The sequence below is a fragment of the Abramis brama genome (genome assembly GCF_963993115.1).
Source record: "Abramis brama genome assembly, chromosome: 14".
NCBI classification, from domain to species: Eukaryota; Metazoa; Chordata; class Actinopteri; order Cypriniformes; family Leuciscidae; genus Abramis; species Abramis brama.
In genome coordinates this window covers 22,104,255-22,130,998 of record NC_139976.1, presented here as the reverse complement: position 1 = coordinate 22,130,998, position 26,744 = coordinate 22,104,255, and the positions used below count along the sequence as shown (strand labels likewise).

At 37.3% G+C, this 26,744-nt stretch overlaps 2 protein-coding genes across 2 annotated transcripts in view; one reads left to right on the top strand and one right to left on the bottom strand.

Moving 5' to 3' along the window:
* Window positions 1-19,281, top strand: part of LOC311095714 (LIM and SH3 domain protein 1-like) — a 178,790-nt gene extending 159,509 nt beyond the window's left edge. The window contains exons 4-7 of the mRNA XM_084134394.1: window positions 16,183-16,290; window positions 18,143-18,221; window positions 18,684-18,772; window positions 18,862-19,281. Of these exons, the coding sequence (XP_083990520.1) occupies window positions 16,183-16,290; window positions 18,143-18,221; window positions 18,684-18,772; window positions 18,862-19,032 (447 nt within the window). The 3' untranslated portion in view covers window positions 19,033-19,281. The remainder of the gene's footprint in view (window positions 1-16,182; window positions 16,291-18,142; window positions 18,222-18,683; window positions 18,773-18,861) is intronic.
* Window positions 19,282-20,017: 736 nt separating this feature from the next.
* LOC311095712 (kelch domain-containing protein 1-like) overlaps window positions 20,018-26,744 on the bottom strand; it is a 42,560-nt gene continuing 35,833 nt past the window's right edge. The window contains exons 11-13 of the mRNA XM_084134392.1: window positions 23,553-23,637; window positions 22,052-22,131; window positions 20,018-21,921 (exon numbers count right to left, since the gene is read on the bottom strand). Coding sequence (XP_083990518.1) covers window positions 21,786-21,921; window positions 22,052-22,131; window positions 23,553-23,637 — 301 coding nt within the window. The 3' untranslated portion in view covers window positions 20,018-21,785. The remainder of the gene's footprint in view (window positions 21,922-22,051; window positions 22,132-23,552; window positions 23,638-26,744) is intronic.

Here is a 26,744-nt window from a genome sequence, read left to right as displayed (position 1 = left end):
TATATAAAAAAAAAAAGAATGCATATTGAGAAACGGCCGTTCTCTTCTCAGGTGCTGGTGCGTCAAAATAAAAGTCTGGAGCGCCGTCAAAATAAAAATCCCGCTTCCAACACATCGGCCAATAAGAAAAACTGATCGGCCATGGCGATATATATATATCGGTCTATCGGTATATAACCAGAGGTGGGTAGAGTATCCAAAAACTGTACTCAAGTAAAAGTACAAGTACTTATAGAAATATTTACTCAAAGTAAAAGTAATAATTTTAATAGTTACTTGAGTAAGAGTAAAAAGACTACTCAAGTACCTAGTTACTAGTTACTACGGATCATATATATATAACATGATATTATTTAGATATTTTTAATTTGAATGACTATTAATATCATAATTAGATAGGCTATCTTTGCAACAAAAACAGAAGAGACAAGCATTATTTCTGCCATCTGTAGCCCGAAAATCATTGCTTGTCCTTTGGTTCGTATAATAGTAACTTATACAACTACATTTGGATTATTAGACAATGTCAAAATAAAGTGACTCTACAGAGTTTTGCATTCACATTACTGCACACACATTACCGCGGGATGGCGGGTGTTCATTTCATAAACTGTGGACAATGGTAGCTTATTTAATGTATAAATTAATGTCTAAAAAACGGTTAATGTCATACTTTGTAGTAGTGATAATAATTTGTTTGGTTGTAAAATGTATTACCTGAATGAAATGAAATTGAATGTATCGTCCTGTGGAATCATTCATTCACAGACAGCTTACGAAGATGTTCAACTAATAAAGATCTTCATCGCTGGCAAAAATATGATGCATTTGCAGATTTGCTTTCACTTGACTGTACTGTAGGTCCACGGCCACTTCATCTAACGCTCTTGATGTTCTTAAATCTTCCTGTTACGACTCCGAGTCGAAAGTGAATAGAAAGCGGTTCAGACGATTCAGTGCATGCAGGGAACTGAACAGATCATTCAAACTGATTCGCGAACCGATTTAGACAGATCTGCCAACTTGTTTGATGAAGTCTTTGAACAGAATCGATTAATTTGTAAATTGAGCATCGCTCATGCCCAGAAAAAAAGATACAGCACGCTTGGTATAAACTACGCATTTATCAACATTTATTGCATTAAAATAAAGTAACGAGAGGAACGTCGCCCAACGTAACAAAGTCATATTGTTCTATAATTTATATTTAGACTTTATAAAATCACTATTTTAACATTTACAATTACATTTAGTCAAAATCCATCTGTTAAAGTATTAGTATTGACAGTTTGATCACATCATATATTTCAAATGTCTGTATCTACAACATAATGTGTGTGTGTGTGTGTAGTCTTAGGTTTCTGAATAAATTCTGAATCATCTGATTAATAGCTTACAAAGACTTTGTGAAAATGTTTATAGACCATTCAAATATTTTTTCATAATGACATATCCCAATAACATTGAAAAAACAACAACATTTGTCTTTGTGTGTGTGTGTGTGTGTGTGTGTGTGTGTGTGTGTGTGTGTGTGTAAACATGCATTATGGAGTTAAAATGGAAAAACTGGTTTGTTTTAGTGCAGAAAAATGGTGAAAATCAAGAAGTTTAAAGTGAAAGTGTGCCAATATGTGGTCTTCTACTGCTCTCTGCTGGCCATTCTACTTATTAATGAAGTCTACTCACATATGCTTTTACATTCATTAGACACTAAAAATCACTTATATAGACTTTAGACTTTATTTGTCCCCATAGGGCAATTGGTTTTTCAGCAAGATAAACACAGGACAGTCACAGAATGCACAAATACAAGACAAAAACACATAAGAAATACTTAATGTAACAGGCCCTTGTTAAAGTAACATCTGACAATTTCATAGTATAGCAACATTTCCATAACCATCCCCATTTCGGCAACAACATCATCAAAAACAAGCAATACTATACATATTATAATAATAATAACCCCATCACTATTTAATAGTTATAGTCTGTCTACTCCTCCGGGCTGAATTCATAAACAGGATGGCTCTCGGGACAAATGAATGCTTATATCTGTTATTCTTCACTGGAGGTAATCTGTACCGAAACCCGGAAGGCAATATCTGGAACTCAGAATGAAGGGGGTGGGAGCTATCAGAGATAACTGCGTTGGCCTTCCTAACTACCTGTCTATCATACAGGACAGAAAGGCTACTCTGCTGAACACCTATAATTTTACTACTGACCTTCACTATATTGGAAAGGGCAGTTTTGGCCTTGACAGTGAGACTACCATACCAGCAAATTAATGAGAATGTTAAAACAGACTCAATGTATGATTTATAAAAAAGGATCATGAGAGTCTTATCAACACGAAATTTTGACAGTTTGCGAAGACAAAACAGTCTTTGTTGGCCTCTTTTGCAAAGCATTTCAGTGTTAGAGGTAAAGGTTAACTTATTGTCGATCAAACTGCCTAGATACTTGTATGTTTCTACGAATTCCACCGTCTTCCCATTTATAATAGTGGTCTGTGGAGTTGATGACTTACGCCTAAAATCAATCTGCATATCCTTTGTCTTTTCAACATTTAGTTGAAGGAATGCCCTATCACACCAAAGTGCAAAATCATCCACAACAGGACCATGGTCACTTTCCTCATTGGAGAGGAGACTGACAATAGCAGAGTCATCGGCAAATTTTAAAATATGTCTATTTTCATGCTGGCTACGGCAATCGTCAGAATAAAGAATATAAAGGAGAGGTGAGAGGACACACCCCTGAGGAGACCCAGTGGATGATGACATTTCCTCAGACAAGCAACCATTCACCCTCACTCTCTGAGTTCTGTCGGTTAAAAAATCAAGAATCCATCCCACAATATTAAAATCAAGGTCAAAGTTCTTTAAGAGCTTATCAACTAAAATATGTGGTTGGATTGTATTAAAAGCCGATGAAAAATCAACAAATAAAATCCTTGCGTGTGTTTTACTACCTTCAAGATGTTTGAATAGTAAATTTAACAAGGTAGTAGTGGCATCATCTACCCCTCGCTTAGCCCTATAAGCGAACTGTAGTGGATCTAGTAGATTCTCTGTTTTTGTAAGTATGACTTTTTTAACCAGTTTTTCAAAACACTTCATGACTAAAGAGGTCAGAGCTACTGGCCTAAAGTCATTTAATAATTTTGGATGATTTAGTTTGGCCACTGGAATAACTGTTGACTGTTTCCATATGTTCGGCACTCTCTGTTGCTCTAGGGACATCTGGAAAATATAATGAAAAATTGGACCTAACTGCTCTGCACAAGAGATGAGCAGGCGACTGCTTATATTGTCAGGCCCAGGGCTTTTTCCTGATCTGGAGTGCTTAAACATATTGACCACAGCTTGTTCGTCAAAAAAGGGGACAACACCATTTCCAGATAAATGTGATTTCTGTTCTAAAATAACATTACTAAAATTAGTGGTATCAAACCTCAAATAAAATTTGTTTAACTCTGTTGCAAGCAAACTGTCACAACTAAAACCTTCTAACACAACCTTGACATTCTTTTCTCTCCTGGTGCCGATAACAGTTCTCATACCATCCCAGGCTGAACGTAAATTCCTACCACCAAAGTCTTTCTCTATTTTTTCTTTGTAACCCTGCTTTGCCCTCCTTATTTCACTTCTTATTTCCTTTTTCAACTTATTCAATTCTAAAAAGTTTCCTTCCCTAAATGCCTGCCTCTTTTTGTTTAGTAACAGCTTTAGTGATTTCCTTACCCATGGCTTATTGTTTGGATATACCTGTACAATTTTATCTGGGATTACATTATCAACACAGTAGGAAGCATAACAACTAACAACATCTGTAAGATCATTTATGTTGGTACAGGACTCCTTAAACATGCCCCAATCGGTGCAATCAAAACAACCCTGTAAACTCAGGATTGCTTCCTCAGTCCAGTTCTTAACGTGTTTAATGAGAGTTTTTCCCCTCCTTAAGGCCGTACGATATGACGGGATGAGCTGGACGCAGTTATGGTCAGCCCCACCCAGCGGGGGGAGCGGGAGAGCTTTATATGCGTCCTTGATAGAACCGTAACACAAGTCCAATGACTTTTTTTGTCTGGTCGGGCACGTAACATATTGGTGAAAGTCTCTCAGACATTTCTTCAACGAACAATGGTTAAAATCACCAAGAACGAAGACAGGTGCTTCGGGCGATATTCCTTGCAGTTTTTGTGTTACTTGCAGTATCGACTCCGCGGCTTTATCCGCATTTGCTCTTGGATGAATATACACAACTGTCACAAATATTTGGGGAAACTCCCGGGGCAAGTATGGGGGGCGCAGGGACACTGACAGAAGTTCAACATCCTTAGTGCATAAACTTTCTCTAACAAGGACATTTTTACAATATCTTTGATTCACGTATAGGCAAACCCCCCCACCTCGCGACCTTCCAGTAACACTCACATCTCGGTCCAGGCGGACAGGTGCCCCGAAACCATCAATGACCAGCTCTGAGTTCAAATCACTTTCTGAAAGCCATGTCTCTGTGATCGCCAATAAACACGCATCTCTAAATTCATGCTGGAAACGTACATTGGCTTGTAGCTCATCAGTTTTATTTCGAAGTGACTGGGCATTTGATAGAATGATAGAAGGCAGGGGGAACCGGGAAAGAGATTGTTTTCTCAGTCTATGAAGTACGCCACCTCGCTTACCTCGCTTCCTAGTCTTGCGGGGTGGCTCATCGGTAAATTCCCCCTTTCCTCTCGATTTATCGGCGAAACAGCTTAAATTAGGGAAGATTAAATCCGAGGGAGGGTTGTTGACTTGAAAGTTACTCCATTTTAAAAGAAAGTCTCTGCTGTATCGGATGTGCGTTGGGTTGGGCAACTCATTCAGCGTCTCCACGAAGTGTAACGCCGTCCACAACAAAAACAAAGCGGTCCACTCCATACTACTTGTGACCCAACAAAAACAGCATAGGATCAGTAAATTTCTTCTCCCTCTCTCAGGCCGTCTCTATTTCATTCAACAAATAAATAAATAAATAAATAAATAAATAAAAACAAACGATGAACAAAACGTAAACATTTAAACCTGTGCCTCGCTGCTGGTCGCTGCATGAGCATGATATAACAATAAGAAACTAAAAAATCACTTATATAACAATTACTATTGTAGCACAATCATGCTAGAATCATAGTAAATAATACTAGAATGTGGTAAATTGTTGTGGGAGGAGCCTATTTTACTAAAATGGCTATAAGTCAAGAAGTAAATGAGATATCTTCACCAAACTCAGTACACATGTGTATGGGTTCAATTTGAGGTCACAGTAAACACTTTTATGGAGATCGGACCATAGGTGGCGCTATAACTGTTAAAAAGCTTTGAAAACCATTTATTTCCTATGGTAAATTGCCTGTATTGGCTGTAAATGGACATTTCCATCTATTATTTCAGTGGATAAAAGCTTGCTAAATAAATCTTAATGTCTTAAATGCTTATGTGCTTAAAGGCCTTAAATGCTTGAACCCCGCTAAATGCTGCTTGTAGCTTTAATTAGGGATTCAAGCACGAAGTGCTGAAACCCTATTGTAATTGTACCGATTTTTATTATTTTTCTTCTCCGCTAAAACGCATCATGCAGCCCAAACCGTAAGGGCTAGAGCTTTGAAACTTTGCCAGATGGTAGTACAAAAATCGAGGAGAGGTTATCAAATTATGACCTCGATTGGCCCATAGGTGGCGCTATAGCAACCAAAAGCGCAAAACTGGTCATAACTCCTAGACCGTATGTCGTAGACTCAAGTGTCTTATATCATTGGAAAGCTGGTCACCTGAAGATATCTCCGATTTCATTTCCGGTATGCAAATTTTTCCGCCATTTTGAATTTTGTCAAAAACCTACTTTTGCGAACTAGTCCTAGGTTTTTCGCCCGATCAGAACCAAACCAGTGCAGAAATGTTCTCTGGAGTCTGAATATCAATAATTATCGAAAAAAAGTTTAAATTTCGATTCACGGTCGCTAAGGGGCACCAAAACGTACATTGTGGGAGGGGCCTATTTTACTAAAATGGCTATAACTCCAGAAGGAAATGTGGTATCTTCATCAAACTTGGTACTCATATGTAAGAGGTCAATCTGAGGTAACAGTAAACAAACCGTGGTGATTGGCCACATGGTGGCGCTATAACATGACAAAAACATAAAACAGGCTATAACCACCTGACCGTTAGTCCAATTGACTTGGAAATTGATATGCTGTGTCTTGGTCCAAGGTGCCATGTATGTCTATGAGGACATTGGTGTATCTCGAAAAACATGGCCGCCATCGGCCAATGAAGTTTTAGCACCTATTAGACAAGGTTAACGGAGGCCAATCGGAACGAAACTCGATGGGCATGTTCGACTCATGGCCCTAGAGGTCTGTAAGAATTTTGAAAGAAATCGGCCACTAGTTGGCACTAACGAGTTTTATGGTTCTGTAATCACGTGGTGTTACACTTATCGTCACAAAATGCATATCATTTGATAGATCTGCTCATGCTGAACAACTTTGCCTCAAGAACCATTGCAGTCAATCAAACTGTTCATTAAATATTCGTAATTATGTTAAAAACCTACTTTTGCGAACTAGTCCTAGGTTTTTTGCCCGATCGGAACCAAACGAGTCTAGGACAATTCTCTGGACTCTCTAGATCAATAATTATCCAAAAAAAAGTTGAACTTCTGCATTTTTCGCATGGGTATATTGGGTCATAAAGAAAATGGGCGTGGCAAAATGCACTCAAAAGCCTATAAATCCTAAACAAAAACTCAGAACTTCACGAAAATTGGTGAGCATATGTGCCATAACATTCTAAACAAGCATGCAAAATTTCATATAGATCGGACGATAGGTGGCGCTATAACTGTTAAAAAGCTTTGAAAACCACATATTTCCTATGGTAAATTGCCTGCCTGACTTTTCCATCTATTATTTCAGTGGTTAAAAGCTTTGTAAATAAATCTTAATGTCTTAAATGTTTATGTGCTTAAAGGCCTTAAATGCTTGAACCCCGATAAATGCTGCTTGCAGCTTTAATTATTATTGTTATTATTTTATGCAGCCCTACAAGTATATGTCTATGGCAGAACACCTCCAGGGGCCAGAAAACACTGCATGTGCCATTTTATGGTCTTGATCCTACACCTGACACTTCCTACACCTGTCGGCCAATAAAAAGGGCATGATTGCACACGTGCTTCAGACACTGGCACATGCTGGAAACAATACCATAGCATCAACACCACGATGCAGTGCCTTTTCCCCTTTTCCGGGAACCGGGTTACATGCCTAACCTGATTTCACATAAGAGCTGAAGTGAGTTTTTTTTTTTGTGATAATGAAGGGAATTCATTCAGAATGCTGAATACATCTGCTTTTACATTGCTTAATGCACATTTGTTTTGATAGTGAATCCCGCATTTAAATTAAGATGTCTCAAATTTGCAAACTAATAGACTAGATGCTATTTTTTGTATCTAAATATTTTTTTAAATGTGATAATGTGAAAAACAAACATACAAAAAAACAAACAAACATGTAAATCTCTCATGGTACATTGCTATTCTTGTTACTTTACTAGAGCACCCTCACAATTTCAGAAGCACCCTCAGTGATTTGATTTGGAACTGAGCCTGACCCCCTAAACAGACATTTTCCTAATAATAGCACACATTTATCTAGGTTAGCATTAGAGCGAGCAGACTTGTAAAGTTGCTACTACTTACATTTCAAGTGATAAGCCATATTTGAGGTCAAAGAATGATTGGCGAGTGTTTGGATTTCCTGCCTTTAAAGATCGTCTGTCTGTTGCATCCTGCGTGATTTCGCAACTTCCTGTGTTTTTTTTCTTCTTGCGACTAACTGACTAATAGTCGACCAAGCCTCGTCTAGTTGATATGTATATTAGAGACAATAAATCGATGCATTGCGATTCGTGGATCGATTCCAATATTTTCCTAATGCATCGCCATTCTCTCTCGAATCGATTATGAGCTTAGTTTTTAACAGCAGATGGCACCATTTAAACCATTCAAGCACGACAAGATAAAAGATAACACGCTGCCTGTGAATGTCATAAAACACACATGATGCACAGAAAGATGCTCGCCAGTATCGTGCGCACAGACAGCTCGCCAGAATCAAGTTGTCTTTTGCGCTTGAATGAACAATAACACACACATTTATGCCAAAATGTCCGTTTTGTCGAGTATCCTCATAAGAGCAGTCTTAAATGAGTTAAATAGTCTTAAAGCAACGTAAAGAGCACAGGTAAAGGGCACAGGTAAATATGACCTTTATTATGGGTTTATGTGAGGATTGTTTTTAGTTCACTTAAATTCAAAGACAAAAAATAGCATAAAGGGGGAAAAAAAACTATATTCATCGAGACATCAGTAGCTGTATTAGTATCAGTGATACTGGCCTTCATTCATAAAAAGATGTAATTAACAAGTATTTAAAATGTCTACATTAATCTGCAGATTAACTGTGAAATTATGACATAAAATATATTAAAAACTTCACGATTAATCACAGAAAAAAAGTGATTAATCTAGTTAATTTCTTTGACAGCACTAAAATATATATATATACACTCACCTAAAGGATTATTAGGAACACCTGTTCAATTTCTCATTAATGCAATTATCTAATCAACCAATCACATGGCAGTTGCTTCAATGCATTTAGGGGTGTGGTCCTGGTCAAGATAATCTCCTGAACTCCAATCTGAATGTCAGAATGGGAAAGAAAGGTGATTTAAGCAATTTTGAGCGTGGCATGGTTGTTGGTGCCAGACAGGCCGGTCTGAGTATTTCACAATCTGCTCAGTTACTGGGATTTTCACGCACAACCATTTCTAGGGTTTACAAAAACATCCAGTATGCGGCAGTCCTGTGGGCGAAAATGCCTTGTTGATGCTAGAGGTCAGAGGAGAATGGGCCGACTGATTCAAGCTGATAGAAGAGCAACTTTGACTGAAATAACCACTCGTTACAACAAGGGTTGGGAATCGTAAGAAATTTTCCGGTTCCGATTCCGGTTCCGCCAAACGATTCCGGTTCCGGTTCCGGTTCCCATTCAATAAATTTTTTTAAAACAACTAATAAAAAATAGTAGTAAGGGAAAAATCCACAATCCTTTTTGTTTTTATTTCTTATACTTTTCAAATGAGTTTAACAGACTGGTAATGTCAACAAATTCAACATATTGTTATGCAATTTTTGCAAAAAAAATATTAGTTTTTCTGAAGGAAAATAAATGTCTGCATTCTCTAGAATAATTTGGGACCTCTCCTATAGCTTATTGTATCTCCAGCAGTGGAGAATACCCTCTCAGAAGGGGTAGAATATGCTTGGAAGTAAGATGTGTGTAGAACAGATTATTTTTAAAATCGTTTTGAATGATTGATTCATAAAGACTTTACTTGTTTCATTACTGGATAAATCAGCGCTCTAGCAGTTAATAAACAGAACTGCATGCGTCTTGCGGAAGTACATTGTTGCCGGAGCTACTTCTCTCTATTTATGTCTATGACGAGTCACGCAGGCACTGGGCTACTCCGCAGCGGCTGCTAAAGTATAGTCCGAGTAAAAACGCTTATTGCAGGCTTAACGTAGTAATTCTGGATATACAAAAACACGGTTTGAAAAAAAGGCATTCATGATGCACTCGCTCATTGTATACATTTTGTACATTCTGAACAGAAAAAAGTTACGGACTGCGTCTTTATGGATGTTTTGAAGCATCAGATCAGATGTAATCGATACACTCGTTATTTGAAGGCAGCGACTTTCAAAAGGTGATTTACTCTATTTTGGTTGCTACCGTAGACATCAGTTTATACTCGAATTATAAACTTTTATCTCAGTACTTCTGTGATCATTTGAATATTTGTAACAGAAATATCGATACTGTGTGATTGTAAAGCTGTTTCATATTGACAACTCTCTGGGTCAACAACAGCGCAAACAGATTTGAATGTTCAGGGGTGAGGTTTTTGTAATTTAGGAATAAGATCGCGTGGGTGTTTGAATCGAGATCTTTTACAGATTAACTTAATCGTGCAGCTCTACTCTCTCTCTCTCTCTCTCTCTCTCTCTCTCTCTCTCTCTCTCTCTCTCTCTCTCTCTCTCTCTCTCTCTCTCTGCGTTGATATCTGACGCAAAACGTATTTGAGTAGCGCAAGGGCTTTTCAGTGCATTCATTACTATTTTAATAAGAGGTGAGACATCGCTATTAAAGGATAAGCTCACAGCACTTCGCCCACACAGCGCACCAGAACCGTTTTCGGAACCGAAACTTAGGAATTTCGCACGGTTCCGGTATTTTTTCAAAAACACTATTATCTTATCCAGAACCGGTTCTCGGTTCCCAACCCTAGTTACAACCGAGGTATGCAGCAAAGCATTTGTGAGCCACAACACGCACAACCTTGAGGCGGATGGGCTACAACAGCAGAAGACCCCACCGGGTACCACTCATCTCCACTACAAATAGGAAAAAGAGGCTACAATTTGCACAAGCTCACCAAAATTGGACAGTTGAAGACTGGAAAAATGTTGCCTGGTCTGATGAGTCTCGATTTCTGTTGAGACATTCAGATGGTAGAGTCAGAATTTGGCGTAAACAGAATGAGAACATGGATCCATTATGCCTTATGACCGTAATGGTGTGGGGGATGTTTTCTTGGCACACTTTAGGCCCCTTAGTGCCAATTGGGCATCGTTTAAATGCCACGGCCTACCTGAGCATTGTTTCTGACCATGTCCATCCCTTTATGACCACCATGTACCCATCCTCTGATGGCTACTTCCAGCAGGATAATGCACCATGTCACAAAGCTCGAATCATTTCAAATTGGTTTCTTGAACATGACAATGAGTTCACTGTACTAAAATGGCCCCACAGTCACCAGATCTCAACCCAATAGAGCATCTCTGGGATGTGGTGGAATGGGAGCTTCGTGCCCTGGATGTGCATCCCACAAATCTCCATCAACTGCAAGATGCTATCCTATCAATATGGGCCAACATTTCTAAAGAATGCTTTCAGCACCTTGTTGAATCAATGCCACGTAGAATTAAGGCAGTTCTGAAGGCGAAAGGGGGTCAAACACAGTATTAGTATGGTGTTCCTAATAATCCTTGTGAGTGTGTGTATATATATATATATATATAATTATTTTCTCTTTTTTTTATCACACTATTGCATACAAAAGAAAGTGAAACACTTAACAGCAACCAGTTTGAAATAACTTGAACTGATGATGCTTCTCATCACAGAAATTATATTATTTTACAGTATTCTAAATGGTTATAAAGAATGTTGATTGGTATTACATTATAAAAATACATTATCATTATGAAAATATTCAGCAACTACAGTGATGTATTTGTCCATATTAGGGATTTCCTGAAACATTATAAGTTTTATTACTCCTATGAGTCTCACTTGTGGGCTTCTGTGTGAGGCCACCCTAGAGTATGAATGAAACGTGAATTACATGTCAGAGTGTATTTTGAATATTTGAAAATGTTTGGTATGAATTCAGCTCCTTGAAATTTGGATTGTAAAACTCAGGTTTTTATTATTCAGGTTGTTGATTTCAGGTCGTGAAATTTAGGCCACAATACCACACAACCCTCATACCAAAACTGTTACTCATAATTTTTTGCCATTGCTGTGCAGCAGTCTCTCTGGCCCTCTATCTCTATTTTTTTTTTCTCTAGCCGTTGTTTACAAGCTGTGGGAGAATGGAGTCGCTCTGCACCCCTGGGTCAGCTCAGACCAGACACTTTATGGGGAATTTCCGGGACAATGCAGGAAAGGGGGGATGGGAATGTCAGTTTGGGGAATGTCAGAGGGTTGTGTATGTGTGCGTGTATGAGCATGTGTTTGCAGCCTACCCCACCCTGTCATAGTTCAGCTGAAATCGAATGTGTGTTTGTGTTGTGTTTGTGTGTTGGTCTGACTCACCAGGAAACTGAAGTCTGATGATGGTGTTCAGCTTTGTGTTTACCAGTCAAAATGTCAGACTGACCTCTCCCAGACTTGAGCATTTGGCTAAGCCTGTCCAGCCGTTAGATGGCATGCAGCCCTATTTTGTTCCTTTCCATTGCTTTTGTGATAAATTCAGCCATTCATTTATATGGACATTTATATGGACACTGCAATCTCCACAAATGTATTAATCTGTTGTCTACAATGTGGTATTTATGGCTAGGCCCACACATTCTACTGCCTTTTTTGCATTTTCTGTGAAAAAAATTGGGATTTTTGGGGGGAATTTTGCAGGATTGATTCAAGCATGATTGATACACTTTTATTGATCAAAATGTAATGCGTAATTTAATACATTAACATGCAACACTCTTTTTTTTTTTTATGTTTATACATATGTATAAGAGAACTACTGCTTAAAGTCTAAACTTCAAAGACCAGTCTGACCAGCTAAAAACCCCTTTAAAACCAGCCTGCTTAACCAGCGCCCAGGCTGGGAGACCAGCTAAGATCACCCAACCATCTTTTTTGCTGGGGGTTGACATTTTACACGTTTAACGCTAATTGTACATTTGACCTTGAAATGCCTTGAAGAAATTCTTATCTACAGTACTGTGCAAAAGTCTTAGGCATGTTAATATCAGTTTACATTTCCAAAAATTATTTTTGCCATTAATTGTAATAATCCAGTGAGATTTGTGTATGCACAAGGAATTTGACAACAGCCAGGATGATCTGATCAATTAATGGCAAAAAGAATGTTTGGAAATGTAAACTGATATTTCCTACTGACACTACAGCAAAAGATATAACTGACTTAAAATATATATTTGCAGGATATTAACATGCCTAAGACTTTTGCACAGTACTGTACATTCTAAAATTACTATCTTTAATGATCAAGTTGGACTTTTTTAAATTAGTATGAGGGGCAAAAATGGGTTTTGGCCCCAAAGTAGATGGTGGGTGATATACCGGTAGACATGATTTAACTGGTAGCAATGTGTCATCCGTTACTGATTTTGGACTATCATTTCAATCACGGTTACGCTCACTTGACAGGTGATTTTAAACCGTCAAAGCGCAATAAGCAGCAAAAGACAACTCATTTCAGTATCAACTGAATGCTTTTTGCCATCTAATTGGGCTTGAATGGTTCAATACACATGTATCAAAGTGACAATGTTTTTGCAAGTAAACAGTAATTTATGTTTTAAGTGGATGTAAGCAGTTAAGAATGAAAACCCTTGAGTATAATGGATCCGTTCAGTCGGTCTTAAAGTGACAGCATCCAAATTGACCTGCTGTCATTATTAATGTTAATCAAACAACAACAAAAAATCTCTCACTGATCTTGACTGAATCACTTTTGTAACTTTAAAGTGCCCCTATTATGCTATTTTAAAGTTTCCTAATGTTGTTTTGGACTCTTCTACAACCGGTTTACATGCATCAAAGGTCAAAAAACTGTTTAATTTTAATAAAACAATATATACATTTACATTTGTATGATAATATACATTTGCACATCACCACATTTTCAATGATTCTCAAACGACTCGTCAAATGAATCAATCTCTCTAAATCCTGCCTTTCCGCGAGCTACTCTGCTCTGATTGGCCAGACAGCTCAGTCTTATAATTGGTTTACAGCAGTGGGGATTTCTTTAAGACTGCAAGGGAAGCTCGGCTTCCCCTATAATGTCAAAAAAATAATGGTCAAATATGTACTATTGTGTTAACATTTTATTAACTAAAAATGCGTTAGAACACGTTCATCTCAAAGACGAGTTCGTTCAGAATCAGTTACATATAGCAGGTCGGCTGACTCGATTCTCATACATTCCCGTAGCGTCACAGTGCATTTCCCTGTTGAAGCCCAGCGCCCATTGACTTCAATGGGGCTGCTCTGAACAGTTTTTTTCAGTGCTTCGAAACTAGATGGTCATTGGATAAATGCTGCGATTATGTCCCGCCCACGGACGCTCAGCGTCTCTGGGGGTGAATGGAGGAGTGGGCTGGCCTGGACTCCGGGCTTCTGCGTGATGATTGGAGGGTCTGCCGAAAGGCTGCATCTCCTTTTGATTGACAGCGATTTCATACAATAAAAAGTCGCTGATGCTGAAGCTATTTGAGCTCAGTCCCATCGTGGATTTTTCAAAGACAAACTGCTGCAACCTATTTCTTGGTATTTGCTTGTCGAAATTGCTAGCCAACTTTCATAAAACATTTCACACAATTATACATTTATATCTTTATTATATTATTACTTATATTTTTTATATTATTATTAGTAATTAAAAAATAATTATTAAAATAATTAAAAAAAATATTAGTAGTAGTAGTATTATTATACTTTATTATATTATTAATTATACCTTTATTATATTATTACATTTATACAATTATATTTAACTCTGCTGGCCATTGAGAGGACACTGGTCAAGTCAATGGAAAAGACGCCTAGTTGGTACGACAGGGTCACAGAGCATTTTCTTGAAAAGGAACATAGGGCAGAATTTACGTATAAATAAATGGACAATTTTTATGATGTAGGCCGAAAATGAGCTTCCCCTCTTTGAAAGACCAGCAGCCACCACTGGTTTACAGCGTACAGCGTGTGCGTCGAAAACAAAAACGGCCAATGCCATAACAACATCAGCTGTCCTGAGGCTTCCACTTAGAGCTATGTTACACACTACATAAAAGTCATTTTCAAAATCCATAATGGGGCCCTTTAATAAGAATACAATTATATTTATATTTATAATATATTTGATCACTTTGTACAATTTATGTAGTTATTATTTCTAGTTTTTCAGGTCAGTCTATTTCATTTGTCTTTGTTCTATTGTAGTTTGTTTTCTTTGCTCTTTCTTTATCACTGTTTAATTGTCTTCAGTAAGATTGAGTTTTTTTAGGCTAGTATTCGTTTTTTAAGTATAAAAAAGGTATATATTTTTTGATGATATAAAAACCTTTTTTAAAGCAAAAATAACTATATCATGATATATATTGTTATCATAAAATAAACTTACTCTCATCGTGATATATGGTATTGGTCATATCCTATCCCAAAGTCTGCCTGAAAAGTTCTAAAAAGTCAACAAATCTGGTTTTATAACTAACTATATATATATATTATTATTTTTTTCTTTTTTTTTTTCTTTTTTTTTCTTTCTGAATCATATTTATAAAAGTGTCCTTTTTTAAGACAATAGACCCCTGTGATGTCATATTATGTTTTTTTTTATAGTTTTTTATTTATTTATCAGATTTTAACATATTTAGAGTATATGCTATTCAACACTGCAACATACTAACATTGGCGTATTAATAACATATTTCATTATTTTAAAACTGCATGATAATAATGCATATAATAATTTAAATAGTGATACAATAATAATATCCATCATTATGAAAATCCTCATGTACTTCTGTTATAAAATATTTGAATGTTGTTTTTGAAGCAGTAAATGCATAGCAGGGGTGCTGTTTGTGGCTGATAGTTCTCTCTCTGACAGCAGTATAAATTGTAGTTGTACTATCCCAATGTAAACTCAGGGCAGTGCTGCTTGTATGGCAGTAAATATGCCTCTGCAATATACTGTACGTAACTGCCTAATTTCTTTCTTTTTTTTTCTTTTTTTTCAAACCAATAGATTCAGTGGTTGCATGTTTTTTCTGTCAAACTGATTTTATTCATGAGAGTTTGAGTATGTGGTTTGGTTTTCAATATAAAACAGCTTGTACAACATTTAGCTAAGATGATCCATACCTCTTCATGCCAGTTCCATTTTTTCTGTATATCCAAGTATATCCAGAGTCTGTCTATGTGCTGAATCAGAGCTTATATGCCTACAGCGAATGGCATATTTTTACTGCCAAGGTTACATGTGTAAACTTGTTAGTGGCTTTTCCTGCTGGCCACCTTGGATTTTTCACATTTTCTGCACTATTTTGCAGGGTAATTCTGTTTTAAATGTTGTAAAATGTGTTAAAGAGAGCTGAAAGTACTGCACACTTTGTGAATGGTGGTCATTATTGCATGAAGATTCTGTGTGGGCTGCTTATAAAAGCTTGTTTTTGCACCTGTCACCTTTCTGAATCTGTTTACCCGACATTATCCATTTCTATCTCTTCCAGGTGCTATACAAAGAGGATTTTGAGAGGAACAAAGGGAAAGGCTTCAGTGTGGTGGCTGATACACCAGAACTGCAAAGGGTCAAGAAGACGCAAGATCAGATTAGCAATGTAAGAGATTCATGAAACAGTATTTACAGATGGACCTCACTGAAAAACATTATCAGAATTGCCATATTTATCCATTGTGTACTACTCATTCATCATATCTAGATTCTCAAATACTCAGGATTGCTTGACTAAAGTTGTTTTGATAAATCTTCACACTCCCTTGGCTTTCCTGCTTGCTTGTCTCTCCCTCCCACTTTTCCTCTCTCACCATTTTATCCTCATTATGTGTCATGGAATGTTGCCAAGCAACTCTCTGATCAGTGGTAGCAGCAGCATTGAAAATATTGACCCCTTGTGGTTGAAATGAGTAACAACAACATTAAGAAAGTTTTACACACAACATGAAATTAAAATTATTGGCCTTTAATCTGTGTATATATTACCTATTCTATATTGAGAGTATGTATATAGTAGTGTACTCCTGAATGTTGACACAATTAACTTTTTTTTAGCATAAAAACGGTGGTAATACATTTCTTCTCACAATTATTAATTGGTTATAAAAAATAATTTATTCATTTTGAAAGTCTTTATTGCATTGATCCATAGTACAATCTGTCAGTCGTGGTTTGGCTGAGCAGTGATGTAAACAGGTGGATATTTTTAGAAGGGAATTACCCTTTGATTTGTACTGCATTAACTTCCTGTTTCAACAGAAAATGCATAAATACAAAAACTGCACGTTTTAAACTATTTTGTGGCATCTTTAGACATGCCCATTAGGGATGGGAGAAAAGGTCGATGCATCGCGATTCATTATCTAACGATTCAGAATCGATTCTCAAAAATTCAGAATCGATTCTGTGTTCAATTCAAACTGCCACTTCAACACTGTGTGCGCGCACGGTCACTGGCCAAACGGAAAAACCCGTTGATAGACAAACGTTCCTATGCTGGTGAATTGGCTTTGTTTAAGATAAAATGGAAAAACTACGACCTGCTCCATCAAATTTGAAATCGACTGTGTGGCAACATTTTTGATTCTCAAAAAGGTGTCGTTGATAAAAGCCATAGGCTACTGTATGCAAAGTCTGTGGCACCAAATTCAAATATTTCGGCAACACAACTAAGATGAAGAAACATATTACGCGGTTCCACTCAGAGCTGGAGAAACAGCATTCTGTTACAATCACGAACACTCCCGGTTACCACAGCTGCACACTTGCTCGAGGGCCCTACAGTCAAAGGGCCCTCGAGCAAGTAGCAAAGCCTCCACCGAATTCTGAAAAGGCGAAACAAATGACCCGATCAGTGGCGGGTTTTATTGCCAAAGATTTGCGCCTTTTACTCCGTTGTGGATAACCAAGGATTTCGCACGATGTTACAGGTACTTGAGCCACGATACAGTTTGCCCTCACGTCGTTATTTTAGTGAGACAGTGGTCTAAAATGTTCTAAAGAAACTGAAAAATTGTCACACTTAGTTGTAAATTGAGAACTGTTTATTCTTAATGAATTGTTCTTTGCAATTGTATGGCTTACCATGTTTAATTCAGAGCTTGTTAATCCTGAATATAACTTTGTTAATAAAATAAAAGTATTGAAAGAAATCTTCATAATCATTTTTAATATGGAAATACTGTCAAACAGATATTCTAACTATAAACAAAAAAGCATAGTAACTCCAATTTTGGTTAAAATGTAAAGTTCATGTATTTGCACAGCAGGATAATTAGTTACCAAAAATGTATGTTAAAGGAGCCGTATGTAAGATTGTGGCCAAAACTGGTACTGCAATCACTTTCAAATTACTGTAGAGCGGTGTATCCCCTCCCCCTCCCCTTAAGATTCCCACCCCTAATGCCTGTAGTGTTTCTGTGACTTAGTAATGTTTTTTTTGTGTGTGTTAACAGATAAAGTATCATGAGGACTTTGAGAAGAAAAGTCAGATGGGGGGAGAGGGCTCACCCACTAATGCCTTCGGCAATCAGGGTATGTACAGGTACACTGTCGCTTTTGGCTTGCATAGTTGGGGACACTTAATATTCAACAATGTTATTGATCTGCCTGCATTGACACCATTATATGATAACTGAACTGAGCTGGACAATGACATCACTGTTGACACCACAGAGCGGCTGTATAGATAAATTAACTGAATTAATAACTTTTTTACAACAAAAATGAACCATCACTGAACTTACTTAAGCTGGACTATTACACTATTTTCTTCTAGATCTACTGTACAGATGAAAAAAAAAACGTATCATTATTTTCCTGTTATCACTATAAAGCTGCTTTGAAACAATCTGTATTGTAAAAGCGCTATATAAATAAAGGTGACTTGACATAAAGTACCCATTTTTTCATGCTGTCTGTAGGATTAGATATGTTTTGCATACTCTGAAGGTTTTTTTTTTTTTTTTTTTTTTTTTTTTACGGCTCTGTGTCCAGGCTTCCAGCCACCAGCTCGCTCTCCGAGCTACAACAATGTTCCAGAGCCTGAGCATTCAGCTGCTGCTCCACTGCCCTCTAGTGGTGGGGTAAGGATTCTCTCCATTACTCATTTTTAATTTTTTTCCCATGCTTAGACTTAGTTCTTCCTAACCTTGTGCATCTGTTCCTACTGAAGCGTTACAGGGCCGTATATGACTACGCCGCTGCCGATGAGGATGAGGTATCGTTTGCAGATGGCGACTTAATAGTGGACGTGCAGCAGATAGATGAAGGCTGGATGTTCGGACGTGTGGAACGCACAGGACAGCAGGGGATGCTCCCAGCCAACTATGTCGAGGCAATCTGAGCCCTATTGTATGTCGTTATTAATTCAACTTGATCTGAGTCAAGACAGAAGAACTCAACCAGATAGCTAGATTGGCAAAGCTGAAATGCTTAGAACAAAACCACTTGAGTACACCTTTTATTTATTTTTTTACTTCCCATTTGGCTTTTTGTTTTTGCTGTTTTTAGGCTCTTCCTGCGATGCTGCATATTTTTTTATGGGGTTGTGTATTGCTTTGCTGTTGCATATAAATTGTTCTGTATTTGATTTTAAAACTGCAGTGAAGTGGGTCAAACTTTTTTACATCAATTGGGCACAGCAATTATTGCAATAGGGCTGAAGATTTTTTTTTATTTTATATTATGTAAATGGCCATGTGAATGGACAACATTCATCATTCAAACAATGACTTATTCAGTACAAAGTCTTAAACAATGGACTTCTGACCACAAGCACTGCAGAACTGTTACAGACTCCCTCTGCCTCTGGAGTACTCTATTATGCACTTTGGGGGAATACCAAAAACAATATAAGTGCTTTTTGCAAGTAGGTACAATAGACAAAATGCAGAATGTGAACCACAGAACAATGAGGTTTTATTATATATATATATATATATATATATATATATATATATATATATATATATATATATATATATATATATATATATATAAAAGCAGTGCATAGAATATCATTCCATTGTTATTTTGTATCAAAAGCATTATAGTCCATTATATTGAATAATAAAGTGATAAAGCTGTGAAAGTGTATTATTTTAAAAACACAATGGAATCTGTTTTATGGGTGCCCAAAATAACAATCATGATGTTTTATAATGATTTAATGATGTTTTCAGTATTAAAATCTAATTATTAGATAGTGGGCCAGAAAAAAAGCCATATTAAATCTATGGAGGGTGTAACACTTCTTGCATTGGTAATAGAGGATAGCACGCCAACATGAGTTGCAGCATAAGACAGCAATGAAAACTCGGGAGGAGGTTGGCATTCCACAGTTCGTATTTTATTCACCACTTCACCGGGAAAACTCCAACAAACTGTCTAATAGCATTCTGCTGTCAACCATGTTACTTAAAGGTGCTCTAAGAGATGTCACGCGTTTTTTAGGCCAAAACATTTTTTGTCACATACAGCAAACAACTCCTCACTATCTGCTAGCTGCCTGTCCCCTGAACACACAGTAAAAAAACGCAGTCTCCATAGACAGCCCAGGCTCCACAAACGGCAACAAAAACAAACTGGGCTAACCCGCACCACGAAACATAACAAACTGTTCCAGCCAATAACCGACAAGAAGGATTTGGGGGTGGGGTTTGGGGGGTTAGTGCGCGGATGAGGAGGAGGGAGGGTCTAGCTAGCCTCCGTTTTGTTTGACAATACTTTGAACATCAACAAGAAGTGACGTCACCCTACATCACTTAGAGCACCTTTAATAAACAAAACAACTTATATAAGCAACAGAAATAAAATATACCATCTGATTAATGCACACATGTGAGGCTCAAGGCACATGCTATTAGCAAACTGAACCTTTCAAAAAACTGAAGGGCACTCTCCTCTTAAAGGGGCCACATCCTAGTCTACTCGTGATGTGGGCCATCACCAAAATTCATAAGTAAGGTAAAAATGTTTTGAGAGATTTCCTTCTACCCTGCATATATGCTTAAAACCCGCAAAAAAACCTGTTTCACAGTTTTACTCAAAATCTGTACAGTCAAAAAAGTTTTTTTTTTTACTCAAAGGTGCAATAGGTGATCTGGGAAATGCTAACTTTAGCTTGCTAGCATTGAAACCATACGATCCGACCCTCCCTGCAAATCGCAGTCCAAAGCCATGCCTAAAACAGACCAGAAGTGAGACGACCAGAAACAATGTTATTGGATTACATCATGTGTCATTCACCAGAGAGAAAACTTTACAGTACAGTGAGTAACAGTACTACAATAACTAATGTAAACAACTGTTTCCCTGCCATTCTCACTCTGTCTGCACAGCATGTACGTGAACGAGCTGATGACATATGATGTCTGCATTAATAGACTGCACAGTGGTATGCAAACACGTTGACTGACAAGGGAACACATGTTCTCATTTAATTTCGGACCAAATGCAATGATTGAAAATTAAGAAAAATGCAGTTTAGTATGTGAGGATGCCAAGGAATAATTCTGAGTGTAAAAGTAGGCTACATCAAATAATTATTACAATAAGTTAGGCTCCATTGTGTAACAAGCAAATTAAAATGATACACATTTATTATTCACAATATGGAAAGAGGAAAGAAAACAAAGTTTGTTAAGAGCATGACTCAAACATGCCATTAATGGGCTTATTAAAGTCCTCTTTTATGTTTTGAGCTATTTTTATCCATTCCGCATCTCCCACATGTGTGTTTTAGCAAGGCGGTCTGTGTTGCAAGTTGGTGAATGAAGATACTTGCCAGGTTACGTGTCACTACTGCTTTATTAATTTATCCTTTGTAAAACCTGGACACCGCCACACAAATGTGGCTTTTTGTTAATGACTGTCCTACTACAGGATTTAACACAGAGTAACAGCTCACTACCAGTTACAAAAGACACTGTAACAGTCTGTCACAGGCAAGTCTAGTTGTATTTTTCATCAATTAATTTTTTTTAAGCAACACCAAAGATTCTTTTGTTAATTATTACATTTAACTGTTTCTAATGAGTGTAAAGCTTGGACAGAAATATTCTTAAAACCATTAATTGAAACAAACAAATTCCGTCCTTAGGAACCTATATGTTGAGCATTTTCCCTGAAATAGGATATCCTCTTGCCAATTGTCTTCTGAAGTTTGGCCGGTAACCACAATGCCAGCTCTTGGACAGAAAATATGTTTTTTCCTATGCAGTCTTCACATAATCTACAAAGAAATAATAAAATATTTGGTAAATATTTCCTTATCACATAACATTGCTTCAAAATACCTTTTAAATGTTTTATAATATTTTTTTTATGATGAGCTGTTTGTTGCAGTGTATAATGGCTTTTACCTTGACAGCGAGTACGGTTGAGTCTGAAATACCAGCACATCTGCACAATGACTCTGAGAGGGAGACTTGAGAACTGCAACCTACAGAGGAATAAAAATTAATACAATTTCCTTTAATGCAAAGTATAATGATGTCAAATACATTGCTTGATAACAAGAGCTTTCAGTACATCTGCTTTAATTGTGACTCATTAAACAAGTGTTAAACCAATTCATGATTTTGGATGGATACCAGCTAATCAAATTCTGCAGAGAGCTCAGAGTTAATGTGTCACAGTTGAATTAATGCTCACAAATTAACTTTATCCATTCATTTAACCCTTGTATGGTGTTCGGGTCTGTTGGACCCGTTTTCATTTTTTATCAAAAGAAAAATGATACAATTAATTATTTTTTCAAACTGAGACTCATTGGCCTTGGCTCATTTTCTGTGAGGAATATATATCAGAAAACATTTTAAATGAAAACACACTGTACACCCCCCCTACACATTATATTACACACAGGATGTTCGGGTCCACTGGACCCGGGGATAATAAAAGTGTGGAAATTGTAGGTCCTGTGTACCTTTACTCTGTCCTCCTCCTGTCAGGGCCTGCTGTTAGTGTGTGTATGTTCTTGTATATGGTTTATGAGGACACAAATGTGTATAATGACATGGGTATTACAACGTAAACATGGTTTATGACGACATCTTTGTCCTCATACTAAAACATACTAAATGGTGTTTTTTGAAATTCAAAAAATGCCAAAAGTTTTCTGTGATTGGTAGGTTTAGGGGTAGGGTTAGTGTAGGGGGATAGATTATACAGTTTGTACATTAGAAAAACCATTATGCCTATGGAGAGTGACCGTACACCACATATCCAAGTGAGTGTGTGTGTGCATGTGTGTGTGTGTCTGTGTGTGTGTTTTGTGTGTGTCTGTGTGTGTGTTGTGGGTGTGTGTATGTGTGTGCATGAGTGTGTGTGTGCGTGTGTGTGAGAGAGAGATTGTGTGTAAGAGTGAAATAGGGAATGTGTACTCCTGCCATTCCCACACGAGGTTGCAATTCTTAAATTTGATCTAACAAAGGTAAAGAGAAAATATTAACCATATATGCTGTTTATATTGCTTGTAATTGGGATGAAGTAAACATCTGTTGAGTATTTTAACATAACATTTTTGATTGTGTTGAATCAAAAACCCAAAAATGCAGCGGGTCCACCAGACCCACGAACACTGGCTGAGTAACAAAAATATGAACACCACACAAGGGTTAAGGGGTTTCTAAGGTCACATTTGGTATGTTTCATGTTCTTAGCCCTGCTTGATCTGCATGCATCGCTTTCTATGTACACAACATGATTCTACACTGCTCAAGACCCAAGGAGTATGGAAAACAAAACAACCCATAAATCAGACTTTTAAACCAGATTCAAAGTCTGAATATTCCAATGATAAATATGTAACTCTTTACATCACAAATACAAGCCTTTTGTTGTAGATTACACTGTACATACCGAATCCATTAGAAAGACAAATGTCTGGCTTCCTCCAAAAACTACTACATCACCGTCTCTCCCATTATCAGCAGAATGCCATAACCTGAGGGTAGAGATGGGTAAAACTGATTCAAGTATGTATATCACCATCATTGTGTGACTTGCATCATCATTTTGAGTAATTTTTGCTCAGATAAGTTAAGAAATTAAGAAACAGAACAGTCACAAGGGCTGTGCCAAGTGTGCGACAGCACAGGGCCTTGCGCCTCCACTGGGCTTCATGCCAAAATAAAGTGACTGCTGACTTGATGTAACAGCAATAGTTTTAAAGTTCATGTTTTTGTCCTTTGAAAGACTGTAATAGCTAAAATTCATAGCTGATAGTCAGAGGAGTAGTGGTAAAAAAAGAGGTGGGTAAACTATAAATTCTGGTGGACCACGACGTGGTCACCCGGTAAGGTGGGCCACTGCCAACCGGTGTATCCTGATGACATCGCTATAGGCTATCATTTGATGGTACTACCAAGGGTATCACTGGTTGTTCCCTCATCATAGGTCACACAATCACTATTCAATTCATACATTAATCTAAGTTCTTGTTAAAGAGACTCAAGAAGGAATAATATAGTTGAAATCTATAAGGTTTACTAAATGACAAAACAGAGAGAACAAAAATATTTAAGAGAGATAGAGAGGGAGGCTTATATCCAGGGCTTCCAATGTAATGCACTTGTACATAATGATTTGGGATTATTTTCATAGTCGATTAATCTGTTGAATATTTTCTCGATTAATCGATTAGTTGTTTGGTCTATAATATGTCAGAAAAATGTGGATCAGTGTTTCCCAAAAGCCCAGGATGACGTCCTCAAATGTCTCGTTTTGTCCACAACTCAAAGATATTCAGTTTACTGTCACAGAGGAGAGAAGACACTAGAACATATTCACATTTAATAAGCTGGAATCAAAGAATTTTTTACTTTTGTCTTAAAAAATGACTCAAACCGACTAATCGATTATCAAAATAGTTGTCGATTACAGTTTTTTCCAATTGCTAATGTAGCAGGTGCAGATTAACGACAGTGGTTCACGTGAGATGATTGACAGCTTTACAAACTAATGATATCGCACTGATGTCATAGCTGACGCGAATCAGGAAGAGGAGAGTCATCGCTAGCTCTGTTAGCTGTTTGAGCTCTTCAGATCGCATAAATCAGTGCAAAATGAATAGAAATGTTATTCTGTATGACGAAATATTTTACAAACATGTCATAATTAATCATTATTTCTCCAAATGTGCGCACCATTGGACTAATAGCCCTGGCGGATCGTGGATATTGTATGTATACGAACACAAATAAACCGGAGATGAGATGAATGGCTGCTGTATGAGTGATGATTTCTATTCAAAATAACGAACGTTATTTTTATTATTATTATTATTATTATTAACAAACGTTTACCGTACCCACGAAACCGCGAATGGCTATAGCGATAACATTAACCAGCTAGCTGACTAGCAAAGGGAGCTTGTTGTCACAAACTTTCAGTGGTTTAAATGCCAGAGAATGCATATAATTACATCCAGTTATTTATCTGATAATGTATCCTGAATTTTACTTGTAACATTGGCTAATGGGAAAAGGTAGAAGTGACTTGTTGAGTCAGTGGCATGAATCTACCGTGAACCAAATTAACCTCAAAAACATGAAGTTTAGTACTGTTTTCCGAGCTCACTCACTTTGGGCTTGTAGCCGAGGCCGTTTGCTGGCATCAGGAGGAGGGCTGCTGTCTTGACGGTGCTTAAAAAAATTGCCGGATATCCATTTTTACAATTCATTCATCATTACATGAGACATGTAGGCTAGTTTGGGCTAGTGACTGATGAATCTTGATGCAGTCTGCTGCTTCCTGCTGGCAACACCGCAAGAGATTGGTCAACACTGACAGTAATGCAGCGCAATATGAAAGACTCCGTCTTAGGTTTAACAACCTATGAAACTAATAATGAACAATATGAAACTAAAACGACATAAGCTTAATTTAAAATGGCTTAGGAACTATAGGCTATTTAGAGGTGGATAAACGCACTTTGGAGGTGGGTAAACGCTATTTCCGAATTTTGGGAGGTGCGCAAACAGCGTTTACGTGCGTTTAGCCTCCACTACATCCCTCCTGATAGTAAGACTATGGGCCTGTTTACAACTGGTCACTTTATGCGTTTTCTGAGATCTGATAGCTATTCGATTGTGAAAAGACCAGGTGTAAATGCCCTCTGAAACGCATTCGCAACGGATTTAAATCTGATCACTCAAACCACTTCAGGAGGTGGTCTGAGATGCATTCCAGTCAAAACTGTAGGTAAAAGTGGTAGTAATAATGACACTTGTGATATTACTTTAATCTTTCATGACTGTTACTGAGATGGCTAATTTATATATATAATTTTAAAATAATTTTTGTCATTTCTGTTAAAAATGTTACAAGTGTGTTGGATTTGTAAACAGTGGTTGCCTGACTACACTCTTGGCGTACCTTCACTCATTCTCAGCAACATTAACTCTTTCCCCGCCAGCGAAAAAAAAAAAAAAAAAAAAAAAAAGTTGCCAGCCACCGGCAGCAAAAAAGAGTTAATAGGAGCTCCTGCTGCAGTGAGATCTTTTGATACATTTTGTGAGTTTAATGTTTTTAATCGTTTTTGATTCCCAGTTTATCACGCCATCTTAACCCTTTCACGCATAGTGGTCACTACAGTGGACAGCTATTAAAAATGCATTTTCTTGAATTTGCACGGGTTTTTATGGCAAAGTTGCACATCAGCCTCTTCATTGAACCCTTGTGCATCATCCTATAAATTGCAATCAAGTGGCAAGCCTTTGTGTTTCGATTTTTTCCCCCTCCAAACCAAGATGGCCAAGGGTCAGTCAGACATGCCAAGTTGCTCCGGAATATCCACCCATTCCTTCTATCCTAGGAGACTCTTGTAGGTAAAAAAAATATTGCAGCATCAAGCAATATCTAATGAGTCATATCACAGTAAAATTTTCCAAGTTTTGATTTTAGATTGAGAGAAAACTCTGATTAATCACATGTCCACTGTAGTGGACGTCATGCATCAACTGCTATATTTCAGCTACAATTCATAATTATAATGTGAATATTGTTTTTGAAATTTAAAACTTAAAAACTTAATCTGCAGTGACTTTTTTT